Genomic DNA, 17,432 nt, shown 5'->3' on the forward strand with positions numbered 1-17,432 from the left:
AGGCTCCAGGCTCTGAGCTGTCAGCACAAAGCCCAGCGCAGGGCTTGAACCCATGAACTGTGAGATCATGACCTGAGCCGAAATCAAGAGTGAGCTGCTTAACCAACTGAGCCACCCAGGCACCCCTCTGATTTTTTTGATTATATTGTCCCTGCCATCTGTCATTTTGACTTCATAATACATTATTTTCTTCAAAAATTTTTTTCATTTAAGAGACGGAGAGCACGAGTGGGGGAGAGAGGCAGAGGGGAAGAGAGAGAGAGAGAGGGAGAGAGAAAGAGAGAGAGAGAGGGAGAGAGAGAATCCCAAGCAGGCTCCACACGGTCGGCACAGAGCCGGATGTGGGGCTCGACCTCACGAACTGTGGGATCATGACCTGAGCCGAATCAAGAGTCAGCCGCCTACCCAACTGAGCCACCCAGGCGCCCCCACATTGGCTTCCTTCTTATTCAGGGTGAGAATCCAAATCCTCGCAGTGGACTATAAACTTCTACTCGATCCCAGATCCCCTCCCTGCTTTGCCCCCACAACCTTGAGCTCATTTCCCGTGACTGTCGGCGCTGGCTTGCCTGCTCCAGCCATGCTGGCCTCTCCAGTCCTCACCCCGCTGTCTGGGCTTTTGCCGGGAACTCTCAGTCTCCAGTTACCACAGGGTTGTCTCTCCACTTCCTGCCTCCTTAGCAAGGACTTTTCTGAACACGCTACACACCGCAGCTGAGCCCATTACCACTTCCCTCCTCACCCTGTCCCCTGCTTTATTGTTCTCACGGTCATGCTATCGGCCAAGATACCAGGTGTTTTTGGTGTACCCATTGACTGTCCCTTCCTATAGAGCCCAAGTTCATGAGAGCAGGGGGTGTGCACCTGCTTTGCTCAGTGGGGGCCCTCACACCTAGAAGAGGGTCTGGCTAACAACATGCGCCCAGTACAGAATCACTAGATGGGCGAATGAGCATTGAGAGAGTAATTCTCAGTTTCACCTTGCAGGATTCTCTAAACAGAAGGAGCACCGAATAGTTTTAAATTTCAATTATAAAAGTAATACGTGAATATACTCGCATTGAAAAAAAAAAAGACCAGATGAATCCAAGCCCCCTTAACCAACCCTCTTCTGCTGTAAAACACGCAACACAAGCTTCTTTCATGGGGTAACCGCTTACCTGGCATCCAGGTATGTGTCTCTTCACCAATGACAGTGTATTCTATGCATTATTTTGTAACTCTCTTTTTCTAATTAAAAATGTCACGGAGGCGCGCCTGGGTGGCTCAGTCGGTTAACTGCCCGACTCTTGATTTGGGCTCAGGTCAAGATCTCACAGTTTGTGGGTTCGAGCCCTGCATCAGGCTCTGTGCTGACAGTGCAGAGCCTGCTTGGGATTCTCTCTGTCCCTCTCTCTCTGCCCCTCCCCTACACACTCTCTCTCTCTCTCAAAATAAAGAAAGAAAGAAAACTTAAAAGAAAAAAAATATCATGGAAATGTTTCCATACATGGGCCAAATCTGGCCACACCCATTCATTTATGCAATGCCTATGGCTGTTTTCCAAAGTTTATACACGCAACTAACCATTTTTATTAATGATACGTAGGTATGTTGTTCTCCATTTTTTCTCTTAAAACAACGCAGCATGAACATTTTGTTCTTGCCCGTTTGTTCAGTCATACCTATTTTCTCTAAGATAAAAACCAAGGAAAGCACTTTCTGTGACAGTGAAGTGTGCACACGTTTAAGCATAATAGATATTACTGTCTTATTTCACTCCGGGGAGAAAGGAAGTTAATTCAAACTCATCTGAAAGGGCACAAGCGACATCAGGAAAGCCGCAAGCCTGGGGGGGTTGGGGGAGTGGCTCCACCCACCTGATAAGTCATTGGTCCGGTTGTTCAGACAGTAACAGTACCGGGTGGGGAACCTGGCCGGGTCCACAGCCTTCAGGTTAGAAACTGTGAAGAGACACGATCCACACGGCAATCCTGAGACAGAACCTGGCCCTGCCGGCCCGTCGCTCACCATCACCTCCGCCCAGCAGAGCCGGGGGGCACTTACTGTTGTAAATGGCCACGGAAAACTTGTGGAAGGCCACGGAACTGTAGGAGGTGATGCTTAGCAGGGAGAAGAACTTCTTCGTATCTGCCAGAGATAGTGAGATAAAGAAGTCAAATGCTTACTGACAATAAGAATACTACCAATTAGTAAATAGATAGAAATTAAAAAGATGATGAGAGGCGCCTGGGTGGCTCAGTCGGTTGAGCGTCCGACTTGGGCTCAGGTCATGATTTCAGAGTCTGTGGGTTCAAGCCTCACATCAGGCTCTGTGCTGACAGCTCAGAGCCTGGAGCCTGCTTCGGATTCTGTGTCTCCCTCTCTCTCTGCCCCTCCCCTGCTCACACTCTCTCTTTCTCTCTCTCTCTCTCAAAAATAAAATACACATTAAAAAATTTAAAAAAAAAGGATGGTGAGCAAATAATAAAAATAAATGACAAAAATATACAATAAAGGAACAAAAATGGAAGTTACTGCGCAAAATTGAATATAAGCAAAACCCAACTTGCAGAGGGACCTGTCCCTTGGCTGTGTTTCCGATCTGTCCCTAAGCCCTGGTGGCTCTCTCGCAGGGCAGGTGTGATTAGAAAAGTCTGTCCGGGTGCCGTGTCTGGGGTGCAGCTCGCTCTCAAGCTGTTGGCCAGCCTCCTACTTCATGTGGTTGTTTTCAATCTCATCAGGGGTCCGGGAGGACACCACGCCTTCCATCTGAGCAGGGAGGAGCCGGCATGCAGAGATGTGACTTGTCTTGCCCAGACTGCAGACCCTCCAGAAGGGAAGTAGGCACAAGACCAACGTGTGCCTGGACTGGGCTTTTTAAAAAAGGTTATCCTTAAAAAAATTTTTTTTTTATGTTTGTTTATTTTGAGAGAGAGAGAGAGAGAGAGAGAGCAAGTGGGGGAGGGACAGAGAGAGAGGGAGAGAGAAACCCAAGTAGGATCCACCTGCCAGCCTGGAGCCTGATGAGGGACTCGAAATCACGCACCGTGAGGTCATGACCTGCGCCGAAATCAAGAGTCAGATGCTCAACCCACAGAGCCACCCGGGGGCCCCGACGAAGGTCACCTTTTAAAGCTCTGCTCAGCATCCCGTTCACCAGCTCTGTCAGGTTCAGCGCGGACAGATCGACTGACCTTGCGGGCAGTTCTAGAAGAGATTTGCAGATACTGTCACCAGCAGGCTTTTTTCGACAACAGAAGTTCCCCGATGCCGACATTCAGGCACCTGTGCCTCGTCTTTGGACGTTTCCGGAGCTCATCCCCACTGCCGGGCACACGGAGTCCGGAGATAAAAGGCAGTTCTCGTCCTCAGGAGGTGACAGCCAGCGGCATACATCATAACAAGTTAGAGAAGACAAGTCCCCGTGAAGGACGGGAGCGCTCCCTTTGTGAATAATTTATCTCTGCATTTGGGGACAGTAGAGATCGGTGGCAATGCCCACGCGTGATGGGAAGCCCACGGAAACGGCAAGGTTTCTCAACCCCACTGCGTTTGGAACTGACTACGTGGTCGAACAGACGATGCCCTGGCTGGGCACCTGGCATCACGCGGAGAAAAACGTTTAGTTTTATTTATTTTTTTCATTCTGCTATTCTGACGCTCGGACTCCCTCTTCAGAGATCCGGATCTAACAGGTCTGGGACGCGGCCCAGACATCAACACCAAAATCAATCAACCAGTGGGTCACTCCCCCAGATATTGGGAGTGTGCAGCTGAGTGGAGAGACCTTGCCAGGTTAAGACCCGCCCCTCGCAGGCTCTTTCCTGAAGATTCGGGATAGCAGTAGACGAGGCGGATAGAGTGGTTAACGCGCCTCTTTATATTTTCACTAACAAGGTGGTTCTCAGTGCTTAATTCTTGGATAATTGTGTGGATCACGCAATCTAAAGACTGAGGCTGTGGGGATTATGAGTGGGGGTCTGGAGACGTGGGGGCGGGGAGGGGGCTCCCTTAGCCGGCCCGCCCACGGAGCCCCGAAGGGAGGCAGGGACTCACCTGTGGTGTCGAGAAAAGCCACCCCCTTTTCCTTCCTCTCTTCTCCTCCAAGGCCAGACACTGGGGAGAGAAAGACTTCAGGGGAGACACGTCGCTGGAAGAGACTTAGGGGCCTCGGCGCAGCGGCCTTGGGCTTAGAGAAGGGTGGAATCACCTGCCGTGTGAGAAGGCAGACTCCTCCCCCCCGACACTCGAGTCTCCTTAGGCCGACCTTGGCCTAGAAATTCACATTTTAACAAACAGGCAGGTGATCCCCAGGCAGGGGGCCTAATCTACCCCACCCCTTTATGGATCAGGAAGCTGAGGCTCAGAGTGGAGAAGAAGCTTGCCTAAACAAGAGAGCCCAGAACCTGCTTCCTAAGAGCTGCAGACAAGTGGCCTTGTCATGAGAGCAGGCCACTGGCCGGCTCGGTGAAGTTCGTGCTAGCGAAGAAAACGTCACAGGACATCTTGAAATGCCTAAGCGTACGTTCATTCTTTATTCATTCAACAAACACTCACTGAGGGCCATGCAATCATGCTGGGAGTTGAGAGAGAGAGAGAGACAGGTCTCCGCCTCTGTGGGGTTTGCTGTCTGTGCCCCGGGCAGGAGGAGGGTAATCACACGTGAGGGGCAGCAGACGGGGCCTAGCAGGATGCCACGAGCTCCTCCCTCAGGACGCCCGGCCTGGTCTAGGGGGCACTCTCGAGAGGGCCTCCCTGTGGAAGTGGCTGGAAAGCCGTGACCTAGAGGATTGGTGGTTTGGGGTTAGGTGGCATTATGAACATACCGCATTTGTTCCTATTACTGTCGGAATGATTATGTTTCGTGTTACATTCCGGGGGGTGGGGTGCTTTATGCCCATTTTATAGATGGAAAAACCAAGGCACAGACAGGCTGAAAACCAAGTTCCAGAGCTACAGAGCAAGTCAGGATTCAAGGCTGGCTTAGTTACCCGTCGTGCCAAGGATGGCTGCCTCTTTTTCCTTTTGAATGTCTTCGTTTCCAGACACGGAAATAAAAGTTCCCATGAACGAAACAGGATTGTGGAAAAGCAGCCGTGCACAATTCGTAACATCCTTTGCAAGTATCTTGTCCAACATTCCCTTTGAAGGATGGGGAAACTGAGGCCCAGGAAAGCGACGTGATGTGTGTAGTTATACCCCGTACCTGACCAGTGGCCCTGTTTCCTCCTTCCCTTTGCCTCTGGCAACCCCCTTTCTACTCTCTGCTTGTAGGAGTGATGATTTTAGATACCTCCTAGAAGAAGAGGCATCATGTAGTATTCGTCCTTCTGTGACTGGCTTCACGTAGCATAATATCCTCCAGGACCATCCATCATGTATATGGCAAGATTATCTTCCTTTTTAAGGCTGCATGATATTCCACTGAATGGACATACCGCATTTTCTTTATCCGTTCATCTGTGCACGAATGTTTTGGGGTGTTCCCTGGCTTTTCAAGGACTCCAAGCTTCCTGGTTAACTACTGGAGCGTTGAGATCAGAGGCAGGTGGGGTCCACGGGTCCCCTTCCTTACACACGGTTACTGGGGGGGGGGGGGGAGGGTGACGCGACGACAGTCGGAACTCTGAGACAGACATTTATGATCAAGCAGGTCAAAAGCTGGCACACGGCCTGCTCTCCCGTCTGGCGCTCTGAGGGGCACTCCACCTGAAGAGTCTACAGGAAGCCGCCCCAGTGACAATTGTGGCAGCCGCCGACCTCGCCTGTGACCTGGCCGGGAAGGACAGAGAGACCTCTGTGCCGGTGAGGGATTGGAGCTCCAGGCCACAGGGGTGCTACAGGCTGTGAGGCTGGCCGGCCCTGTGCAAACTTTCCTAACCGAGAACCCCTTCCTGAACACCACTCCTTCCACCAAGGGGACATTATGTCCATCATTCCTTTGTATAATTGCACACCTGTGGGTGGATTTTGACAACAGTATTTGACGCGTGAACGAAACACCCCTGAGGCAGAAATTTCTACATAGGAGGCCGTACAGAAACATTTCTCAAATAAATTGCCAGACAGACAACAGAAAGGGACTGTTCCCTTTTTGGATGAAAAGATCACCTTAGCGGTATCTGTAAGAGAGAAAGTGTTGGTAGTTTTCATATTTTTTGCGTGCTTACTAGTTTAACCACGGTTCATCCTTTATGATTACCTGTGGGGCACAAATTGTCCCCATTTAAAGAGGAGAAAACTGACGGCTCAAATAAGGAAAATGTTTATCGAAAATTACCCTGCGTATGCACAAGAGATCGGTACCACTTGTGTCCTCTGGGGAAGGGAAGCGCTTGGCTGGGGACCATTTTCACTTCGTACACTTTTGTTCCTTTTGCATTTTTGCATCTGGAAGCACACGAATGTACTAATTGAAACTAAGTAAAATTACGGGGTGTCTGGGTGGCTCAGTTGGTTAAGAGTCTGGCTCTTGGTTTTGGCTCCGGTCATGATCCCACAGTTCGTGCCTTAGTTTGAGCCGTGCATCAGCTTGTCTGCGTTGACAAGGAGGAATCTCCTTGGGATTCTTTCTCTCCCTCTCTCTCTGCCCTTCCCCTGCTTCAGCTCTCTCTCTCTCTCATTCTCTCAAAATAAGTAAATAAATAGGGGTGTCTGGTTGGCTCAGTCGGTTAAGCATCCGACTTCGGCTCAGCTCATGATCTCACGGTCTGTGAGTTCGAGCCCCGTGTCAGGTTCTGTGCTGACAGCTTGGAACCTGGAGCCCGTTTCAGATTCTGTGTCTCCCTCTCTCTGCCCCTCCCTCACTCATGTTCTGTCTCTCTCTCACTAAAAAAAGTAAATAAATCAAAATTTAAAAAATAAAGAGTAATTCCCCCGCTGTGCGCCCCCACCCCCATTATCTTGCTTCTTTACCAACAGATTGGAAAAGGCAGCCAGGCCCCTGCCTCCTGTGTGCTCCTTATGTTGCAATGCATCCACGGTCGTGCTGCAGAGCAGATTTTGCACCACCAAAAAGAAAAAGAAGAGGCAAGGAAAGAGGAATTTATTGCAAAAATGGGGATAGCCCATGACAATGCCTCCCATTGCGAAATGGTCCATTGCTGATCGAGCGAGGTGATCTTTGTGGATTAAATAAGATCACGGGAATCCAGGGGTCCCACGAGCCATAAAGCAAGCACAACTGCCAGGAACTCTTACTATGACAGTTAATGCCTAAGCTGCAGACGCAAGCCCCATCTTACAGATAGGAACAGTGAGGCTCGGAGAAGCCAAGGAGTTTGAGAATGAGCGGGGCAGGCACACCTGCCCGTTTACCTGTTGGAGGAAGGAGGGTCATCACCTTTTCCTTCTTGGCTTCTCCTTTCACAGCAGACACTGAAATAAAAGAGCGCTCATCAGAGAAGCTATAACCCAGGCTTGACACGGGAAAGAATTTGATCCAAAACGCTCATCCTAAAGACGAGAAGACTATGATCGGAAACGGCGAAGTGCCTTGCTTAACATGCCACGTGTAGTTGGCTGTTTCAGTTCAGTCACTGCGTATTTATTGATCGACCGTGACCGTGTTACGTAGCAGCTGGACTTTAATAAGCTTCGCGTGTGTTGGGTGCCGGGGATACCATGATGAACAAGCGAGGGCAGACTCCATCCTTGTGGCGCTTATAGTCTAGTCGGGAAGGCCGGCGTAAAGGAAAAGAAGACTCAAAGATATTACGACGAATGACGCGGAATACTTTGAAGAGCGCTTTGAGGGTGTGTAACAGGGAGCCCGATTCATCTCAGTGGTCTGAAAGCTCTCCCTGGCAGGTGATGTGCGGCTGAAGGGTGAATAGTATTTGAGTAGAATGTAACTGGCTGCGGGGGGGGGGGGGGTCGGCAGAGTGTAGATGACAGTGTGTGTGCCAGGGGACGCGGTGGGCACGAGTACGACTTTAAAGAACTGAGCGAAAGCCAGCGCTGAGGCGGGGCATCGTAGGAACCGGGGACGGCAAGGTGGGCAGGGTCGTGCAGACTATGCGAAGGACTCGGGGTACGCTCCCGAGAGAAGTAGGAAGTCACTGGATGACTTGGGGCAGGTGAAATGAGGGAGGAGCCTGGGAGGTGACTTGCCGAGAGTTGTGAAAAGATCGCCCAGGCTGGTGAGTGGAGAATAGGTCATGGCGAGACAGGAGGAGAAGCAGGGGCTGGTTTAGAAAGCTCCCTTCATGGTCCAGGAAAGAGAGGACAGTGGTTTGGACAAGAGGCGTGACAGTGGCGGGGGAGATAATGCTGTTGCGCAACGGAGACTCTGGTGCAGGAAGTCAGAGGGCAAAACCAGACATGGGGAATTCATCATCGCCGTTTCGATGGGACTCGTTTAGGATTCTGGCCGGACACGATAGCTGCTGCCATTCTCCAAAGCCCAGTGAAAACCCAGACTCGGCATATAGAACAGGCACTTCTTGAACTCAGACCGGACCCACCTGTGTTCCAAAGGGACAGAATGCACGTGAGGCCCACGCACAGCCTCACCGGAGGACCGGGTCCCGGGAAGCCCGGCATGTCTGGAAGCAGGCGAGCAGGCCCCTGGAGGAAACAGGTTGGGTTACTAAGCACACTGATGCAGAATATCCTTGAGAAAACCGCGTGGGCAGTCATCAGAAACAACCTGCAGAAGGCTCTGAATAGTTCGGATTAGGTTAGGTTATGCTGCGGTAACAGATGAACTCCATAACCTTATCGGGTTGAATGGGGCAACAGAAATCGATTTCTTGTCTATATCAATACTCGCTGCACGTTGGTGACGAGCTCTGCTCCACAGTCCCTCGGGGAGCTTCACTGCCCTGTAGCTCTCCATCCGGTCCCTGCGGGCTCCTTCGACGTTGGTTCATTGTGGCAGCGGAAGGGACAGAGTTGGAGGACTATGCAGCCACTGACGGGCTCTGGCAGGAAGTGCCACGCTCGCTCCTGCCTAGAACCCGTGCCAGAATTATTCCCGTGGCCCCGCATAACTGCAGAAACCCGGGAATCTGGGAGGGGGAGGCGGGCATAGTCACAAACCAGGAATGCCTCTCCCATAGGCTTTCTGGCTGTTTGGCTGGGAGATTCGCTCCCAACACAGCATCACCGCTGCTTCTAAATAGGAAAATAATATCCGACTGTACGTGAGGGTTCGCCCTACATCCTTGTCTACAGCGCTGTGTGCCGGTCATTCTCCTGGGCATTTTCTTTCTTTTTTTTTATTTTAAATTTTTTTAATGTTTTTCTTTATTTTTGAGAGAGAGAGAGAGAGAGAGAGAGAATGAGCAGGGGAGGGGCAGAGAAAGAGGGAGACACAGAATCCGAAGCAGGCTCCAGGCTGAGTTGTCAGCAAAGAGCCCGACGTGGAGCTCGAACTCCTGAACCTCGAGATCATGACCTGAGCCGAAGTTGGACGCTTAACCGACTGAGCCACCCAGGCGCCCCAAGAATGGTGATTCTTCTAAATGCCTCCCTGGACAGAGACGAGCCTTACCAGGGAGCAAGAAGCCGGGGCTTTCTTGAAGCCCTCTTACTCTCGTAAATGTGTTTACTCTCCGAATCTATTTGCCTCATCTGCAAAATGGGGACCAGAAACCTAGCTCACTGGGTCTTTGTGAGGATTTAAGATAATGAGTCCAAGGCATTTTACCCAGAGCCTGGCACACGGTCGGTGCTCAACACATATACGGTCATCGTGTGCTGGTTGGTGACACAGGGACAGACCACACATGCACCTTCCCTCAAGCTGATCAGTACCTTAGAGGAGATGGGGACTGGAGCACCTAATTCACACTCAAGGCCAACTGAGTTACATTCTCCATAGAGTGATTTACAATGGAGATGAGAGAGAGGGGCGGCAGGTGGTGGGGGGGAAGAGGGAGAGGGAGAGACAGAGAAAGAGAGAGAGAAAAAGAGAGAGAGAGAGAGAGAGAGAGAGAGAGAGAGGCAGGCTGGAGAATGCAGGACTTAGCACACTGTCCACACTGTCCAGCAAAGGGGTACAGGTGAGCCAACTACGTGAGGATTCTTTCCTCCGGCCCCTCAACTGCTGTGCAAACATTACTTCGCCTTTCTGCGCCTCGTGTGCAAAACGGCCGGAGTCACAGCCCATCTGGAAGATAATTCGTGCAGATGAAACGAGATGAAGGATCACAGCATCTAGCACGGTACGGTAGGTACCTGAAGGGGGTCGATACTTGGGCATCCTAATTCCTGCCTCGTTCTCTTACCTCTGGTCTCTTTTCTTCCCCCCTTCCTCCTCCACCCCCCTCCTGAAGCCCCACACCATGCCCGAGGCGGGAACAGACACAAATTTGTAGTAGAAAAATAATTATCCACATCTACGTAATGGATACACCTCCCTTTTTCGACTCCTGCTTCCTCGTGTTAATCGACACCTCCATTTATGAAGAGTAGACACACTAACCTTTATTACGGTGAGAAGGCAGCTTTCTATTGATTTTGTTCTTGCAGAAAAATGTGTTTTTCTTTCTGTCTAGTTTTTTTTTTTTTTTTTTAATTCTTTGCTCTTGGCCAAATCGACTATGTGTTTGGGGTGAGGTTGCGAATCGAGCAAATGAAAACACAGGACACCCAGTTAAATACGAATTTGAGATAAACAATGCAGAATTTGTTAAGTGTATCTCCGGCAGTCTTTGGAGCTACGGTAGTTTGGAGAGTCGGGGAGTTTTATCAAAGAGAACTTGCTTTTACCACGGGCTTGATGTGGTACTGACCCGGGAGAATTGCTCCGTGAATTCTCTGCTGAATTAGACAGAATCCGCGGATTGAACACGTGAGCTGAGACTTGTGAGGATCCCACCCCTGGTCCTCAGCTGGCTCGCTCTCCTTTTCAACCATTTCCACATTGTGTTTTTCATTTTTTTAATTTACTTTTATTTTTTGAGGGGGGGGAGGAAGGGAGGGAAGGAGGGAGAGAGTGGGGAGGGGCAGAGGGAGAGGGAGAGAGAGAATCCCAAGCAGGCTCCAGACTCCGCATGGATCCCGACGCGGGGCTCGATCCTACAACCCGTGAGATCATGACCTGAGCCGAAATCAAGAGACGGGCGCTCAGTTAACAGCCACCCGGGGGCTGCTAATTTCCACAAGAATTTCCACACCGTTCAGTGCCCCGACCCCAGAAAGGAAAAACGAGAAGATGGAGAGTGATGCAGACTGTGTGCAGTGATTCATGGGGCCGGGGACGTGCCCTCCACTCCGCAGCTTCTACAAACAGAACTGGCTGCGTTTCGCCTTTCTGCCAAACTAGGGAGGTCAAGCTTCCCTTGACTCCTCCTTGGGAGCGTGGGCCATGGTGGGACACCCTGGGGAGGAGCTGGGTGTAGGTCAGAGAGACTTGATTTTAATCTTAAGTCGGCTATTGAGTAGTGCTCTCTGGGTCAATCCCTCAACCTTCATTCACTTGAAAATATTTGCAGAGTGCATGGCATTGGTGTCACCAGCACGGACCCTGGAGCCTGCCAGCCTGCGTCGGCTTCCAGGCTCTGCCGTTTGCTAGCTGGGCAAGTCACTGAACCTCTCCGTGCCTCAGTGTCCTCACCCAACGCTGTCAGGAGGACTAACGCATGCTATTTGTAAAATACAGTGAACAGCGTCGGGCGCAGAGCAAGTACCACGTACGTGTTTAACACAGAGAAGCAATAAAGATATCGGCACTCCAGTGGCGAACAAGAGAGACAGTATTCCCCATTCGGTTAGAGATACGATCCTCAAGGTTACATCTTACGAAGACTGGATCCGATAGCCGAAAGTTTACCCTGAAACTAAGTTATCGTTTCTGTGCTTTCCTCATGGCCCTAATGGGACGGTTGTTCACGAATCATCGTCTCTTCAGTGACATTGGCAGAAAACTCATCCGGTAACGATAGGACAACGGTAATAATGTACTGACAAGGATCAGAATACGCTGCCCCCAAATATGCCACGAAGGCCACAGCTACAAGTCTCCCCAGAGCCTCCCTTACCTGGCTAAGTGCAGAAACTTCTGAAAACGAGGACTGTTATGAATCTCCCCTGCCTGGGGTTTTAGGGCCGTGAAGACAACGGAAGGTCGGAAAGTCACAGCAAGATGGGTCTGCATCAACGAGCGCCAGTAGAATAATCCTTATCTCCATCTGCTTCCCCATATTTTTGCCTTCCCACCATTCAGCGCCCTGGGAGCTCAAAGCTCTCTTCCTTTCCTGGTCACCTCCCCACAAACTTATCATCCTTCGGTCGAAATGATATGTAAGCCCCAGGGCCCAACCACCTCTGTGGTTTTCGTTTCATTTCTGTGAGGCCCGCCATATGCATATGACACAAACCTTCTCCCGTGGTCTGTTCAATTTGCATGGCCCCAGTCACTGAACCTAAGAGGGTAGAGCAAAGATTTTTTTTTTTTTTCCCTCTCCGACAGTATAATCTATGGAACCTCCATTTTGGGGCATTGTTTCTGTTATTTTACCTCCTCAAGCATCCCGTGGGAGAGACACCGATATTCCCATCGTACCAGGGATCAGAGGCAGAAGCCCCTGCTCGTGGTCCCACAGCTCCTAAGCGAGAGAACCACAGTCTCTCAGATACCAAAGTCTGTTTCTTTGGGGCACCTGGGTGGCTCCGTGGGTTAAGTGTCCGACTCTTGATTTCGGCTCAGGTCACGATCTTAGGGTTCGTGAGTTCCAGCCCCACATCAGGCTTTGGGCTGACAGCGTGGCACCTGCTTGGGATTCTCTCTCCCTCTCCCTCTCTCTCTCTCTGCCCCTTCCCCATTCATGCATGTGCATGCTCTCGGTCTCAAAATACGTACATAAACTTAAAAAAAAGTCTGTTTCCTTTTTCACCACGTTCCACTGCACCCTCCTCCCTTCCAAATACCATCTCTGTGTGCCACAAAAGGCCGGATGTTATAAAAAAAAAAAAAAACCAGAACCGATCGTTTCAAAGTGCTCTGGTGGGCGGAAGCGGTTAGAAATCCAGTCGTGCTCCTGAGAGAAGGACTGTGAAGTGCCCTCATGCCCAGTGAGCCAAGAATCTGCCCGAGAGTCTCGTCAAGTGAATTCGCGATATGTCTGCGTTTTGGATGTAAACGGCGCGATCAAAGCTGCTGGGGCTTTAATTAAACATCACGTTGCTTCCAATTAACAAGGATCACAGATCCACCACGGTTAGTTTGGCCGGCCGGGTAAACCTACCTTTGTCGCTCTACTTTGCGGCCAAAAGACGCCCGGTCCGATACAGAATAATCGCAAGGCCCAGGGAAGAGGTGAAGACTCGCACAGAAGTCCTATCCCGTTCGGGCCAGCCACGGTGAGAGCTAACGGGGCTCAACACATTATGGTCCGCTCGCTCAGCAACCTTCCAGGCAAGTATCAGTTCCCTCTTCCTGAGGAGGACCCAGAGGCTTAGGTGTCGGATAACTTGCCCAGGGTCCTTCCACTGCTGAGTGACAGCTGGCTTCGCGCTCAGGCAGTCAGCTCCAAGGCCGGGGAGGAGGACACTGAAGGGCGAGGTCCTGCCTCTTCAAGAACAGTTAATGCAGGGGGGCGCCCAGATGGCTCAGTCGACTGAGCGTCTGACTCTTGGTTTCAGCTCGGGTCATGATCTCACAGTTCATGGGATCGAGACCCAGGTCGGGCTCTGCGCTGACAGTGTGGAGCCTGCTTGGGATTCTCTCTCTCTGCCCCTTCTCTCTCTCTCTCTCTCTCTCTCAAAATAAATAAACATTGAAAAAGTTTAAAAAAAATTAAAAAAGGACAATTAATGCAGAAAAAGGAGGGAAGAATCTCCTATTTGTTGACTATCTGATAGGCTAGGACTTTTACACACGGTCGCTCACTAGTCCTTGAAGCAGCCTTGATTGTTCTTCTTATAGTTTGAGGAGAGCGAGGCTCGGACAAGCACCTGACCCAGCAGAAGGCGGCCGAAGGGCCAGGACAGGAACCCCAGGTCTGCGTCTCCACCAAAGCCTGTGATTGGTTGGGCCACTGGCTAAGAAAGTATAATTTGTAGCCGTCGCTTTGCTTTGCTCCCAGCGCTTTTTTAGGGCATTCATTTAACCCCATTCCAATTTTTTGGATTAAAGATTACGTTTCCTTTATCACAGATGTGAGGACAAGCCATCCTTACAGCTGATGACTGCACTAAGATTCTAATCAATAGCTTAAGGGAAAGAAACCAGAAAGGGGCTGTGATCAAGGGGCGGAGTCTTAGCATAAGTGCAATGTAGAGATTGGGTGATAGAAACTTCTCTCCTATCATTCAGCAACCAGGAGCCCAGAGCTTGGGAATTATAGCAGATGCATTCCTTATCTGGCTTCATGCCCCCGGGAAAGAGAGGAAGCCGGAGGGTTTAAAAATATCTACAATATATGACTTACCTGTCTCCTGAGTGGGATAAATGACTTCAAAGATTTTAAGCAGCCAGAAAGATTAACGGCTAAGCCAGAGCTGTGGGGTTTATATGAGTTCTTAGTGAAAGATACACAGGATGGGGGGGTGGGGAAAGGCTTGATAACTTTGCTTTAAATCCTTCAGGAAAAAAAAAGAAAAGGAATAATAATCCTGCCAAAAACTCAGGGCGGTGAAACAGGATCAACCCCGTTAGAAAAAAAAAGCCTCTGCTCAGGGCTGAATAGACTCCGTGAGCAGAATGACAATGACAATGCACCGATTGAGCGGGGGACAGGAAGCCTCTTCTGACAGTAATTACGAGTACTGAAGGAGCAGAACAGGATCACTAGGTGATGATTTTCCCTCCTGGTTGTAAAGGTCTGTTTGCCAAGCGTCCCCTGGCATGCGGGCCAGCGGAAGTCTCTGAAGAAATGGCTGGGACCGCTTGTCGATTGCCGCTGGTGCCCAGAGCAGGGCAGACAAGCCTGGCCCCCTCACTTCATGTGTTTTTTAATCAGGCCTAAGATGGTTTTACAGTTTTATTTTCTTTAAAAATTTGTACCTGTTCACTCAGTTTTGAGAAAGAGAGAGGGGCGGGGTGGGGAGGGGCAGAGACAGGGCGGGACAGAGGATCTGAGGCGGGCTCTGCGCTGACAGTAGAGAGAGTTCCCGATGCAGGGCTTGAACTCCCAAACTGCAAGATCGGGAGCGGAGCCAAAGTCAGGAGCTTAACCGACTGAGCCCAACAGGCACCCTGGTTTCACAGTTTTAAATGGTTGAAAAAGAAAAAACGAAGAGGAGTATTTCATGACATGTAAAAAGGATACGAAGTTCACATTTCAGTATGCACAAATAAAGTTTTATTGACACAAGGTGACGTTTATTCGTTTATATACTCTCCGGGGCTGTGTTTGTGCTAAAAGGAGAGAGTTGAGGAGTTGTGGCGGAGGAACACGGGCCACAAAGCCCGAAATACTGACTATGTTGCCCTTTATAGAAACCTTGGCAGCTCTATTTTTATCACCCAAGTTCAAGGTTGATTTTTCTTATCTGAGCCGTTGGAATTCCCGTGAACTTGTCACCCTGCTAGCACCCGTGCTTCCCTGAATGGATTTCCCTTATATCATCCAGAGAGATCTTGTTTTAAATAACTTTGCTGAGGTAAAATTTACATACTGTGAGACGTAAGAAAGATGACTCATTTTCAGAAATACCAAATAAAAGCTATGCTGTCTAATTAACAGTAGGTGTGCAACCTATTGGAAATATGTACCAGCCCCAGTCCCTGCAATGGAGTCCCAAACCCTCAGACACCTCCCTTCCTGGTTTTCTTCCCCTCTCTATTTCTCAGGCTTATTTTTGCGGGCTTCGCAATGAGCACGCGCCAAAGAACAAAGGGAGGAGGGACTGAAAGTCTCTGTGTCGCCTGAGGCAATGTACATTTGTTCCAATCAGACTACTTTTTGCTTTACATGATGTAGGGGTAAGGCTGTAACCTCTATAGTACCCAGCCAATGAGGAACCAGGGGCGGGACTTACTTCTATAGTACTCAGCCAATGAGGAACCGGGGGCAGGACTTCATGCTAGGAGATAAATTGTCTGCTGTAACTGCCGAGGGTGAGCCTGTCCATCAGACACTCGCTGTTGCAAGAACATTGATTAAAGCCTTGCTTCGCTGTCCCCCGAGGCTCCGCATCCTTCCTTTGATTGGTCTGGTGGGCTTATTTCTCACAAATACTACTAAAATCCACCCATTTTCAGTGTACAATTCAGTGGCTTCTAGTCAATTTTTGTCCCTCCAGGAAGAGTCTTTGTGCCCATTTACAGCTAATCCTCCCACCCCGACCCCAGCTGCAGGCAACCATCTACTTTTCATTCCTGTAGATTTGCCTTTTCTGGACATTTCATATCAATAGGATAATAAATATGTGAGTAGTGATAAATCATTAAATATGTGATTAGAGATACCTAGGATAAAATTACCTCCTTCCCCTGGCCCACAAGGGCTCACACAGATGCCCTCTTCCTAAGTCTTTAGCTACAATCACACAGCACTTTTTCCCTTGTTCATAGCCTCCGAGTGACAGCCCCAAGAACTTTGCACTGGCTGTTTCCTCTGATTGGAATGCTCTTCCCTGGCCCTCTCTGAGGACTGGCTCTTTCCTCTCCTTCAATTATCAGTGCAAATATTGCCTACAATCGGGTGCCTCACCAAAGGATGCTATTGTAATTACTCTGCATTATCATTATAAATCCTAATTATTCTGTTTATTTATCGGCTTGATTCTCTATGGTCTGTTTCCCTGCCAGAGATGTCAGGTTCAGGAGATCAGGGCCCTTCTCTGCCATATTCACTACCACGTTCCAGGGGCTAGTGCAATGCTTGACATAAATAGTTCTTGAATGAATGAATAAATCAATTGTTCAGCTAGACCTTTGATAAAATCTCCTAACTGGTCTTTCTCCTTCTTCACCCATCGTCTACATTTCTGTCTAGTAGAAAGGTAATGCAAACTACACATGCAATTTAAAGTCTTCTAGTAGCCACATTTAAAAAGCAAACAAGAATCAGGTGAGATTAATTTTAAGAATGTGTTTTAGGGGCACCTGGGTGGCTCAGTCGGTTAGGCACCCGGCTTCGGCTCAGGTCATGATCTCACGGTCCGTGAGTTCGAGCCCCGCGTCGGGCTCTCTGCTGACAGCTCAGAGCCTGGAGCCTGTTTCAGATTCTGTGTCTCCCTCTCTCTCTGCCCCTCCCCTGTTCATGCTCTGTCTCTCTCTGTCTCAAAAATAAATAAACGTTAAAAAAATTTAAAAAAAAAAGAAAGAAAAAAAAAGAATGTGTTTTAGTTAGCACGGTATATCTAAACTAGTATCTCAATGCTAAAATCGATATTAAAAATTATTGAGTTTTTTTTTGCACTAGGTTTTCAAAAGCTGGTGTGTATTTTGCACTTCCAGTGCACCTCAATTTGGACTAGTCATATTTTACGTGCTCAGTAGCCACACATGGCTGGTGACTACCATGTTGGATGATACCACTGTCGAAATCAAGTGA

At 49.5% G+C, this 17,432-nt stretch overlaps 1 protein-coding gene across 1 annotated transcript in view; it reads right to left on the reverse strand.

The window, feature by feature from the left end:
• The window catches only part of HHLA1 (HERV-H LTR-associating 1), a 34,037-nt gene extending 25,511 nt beyond the window's left edge, over positions 1-8,526 (reverse strand). Inside the window, exons 1-6 of the mRNA XM_053896392.1 lie at positions 8,448-8,526; positions 7,300-7,359; positions 4,039-4,098; positions 3,109-3,189; positions 2,047-2,130; positions 1,860-1,943 (exon numbers count right to left, since the gene is read on the reverse strand). Of these exons, the coding sequence (XP_053752367.1) occupies positions 1,860-1,943; positions 2,047-2,130; positions 3,109-3,189; positions 4,039-4,098; positions 7,300-7,359; positions 8,448-8,526 (448 nt within the window). The remainder of the gene's footprint in view (positions 1-1,859; positions 1,944-2,046; positions 2,131-3,108; positions 3,190-4,038; positions 4,099-7,299; positions 7,360-8,447) is intronic.
• Between the last annotated feature and the right edge of the window lie 8,906 nt (positions 8,527-17,432).

This window comes from Panthera pardus, unplaced genomic scaffold, assembly GCF_024362965.1.
Source record: "Panthera pardus isolate Hobbes unplaced genomic scaffold, ASM2436296v1 HiC_scaffold_7, whole genome shotgun sequence".
NCBI classification, from domain to species: Eukaryota; Metazoa; Chordata; class Mammalia; order Carnivora; family Felidae; genus Panthera; species Panthera pardus.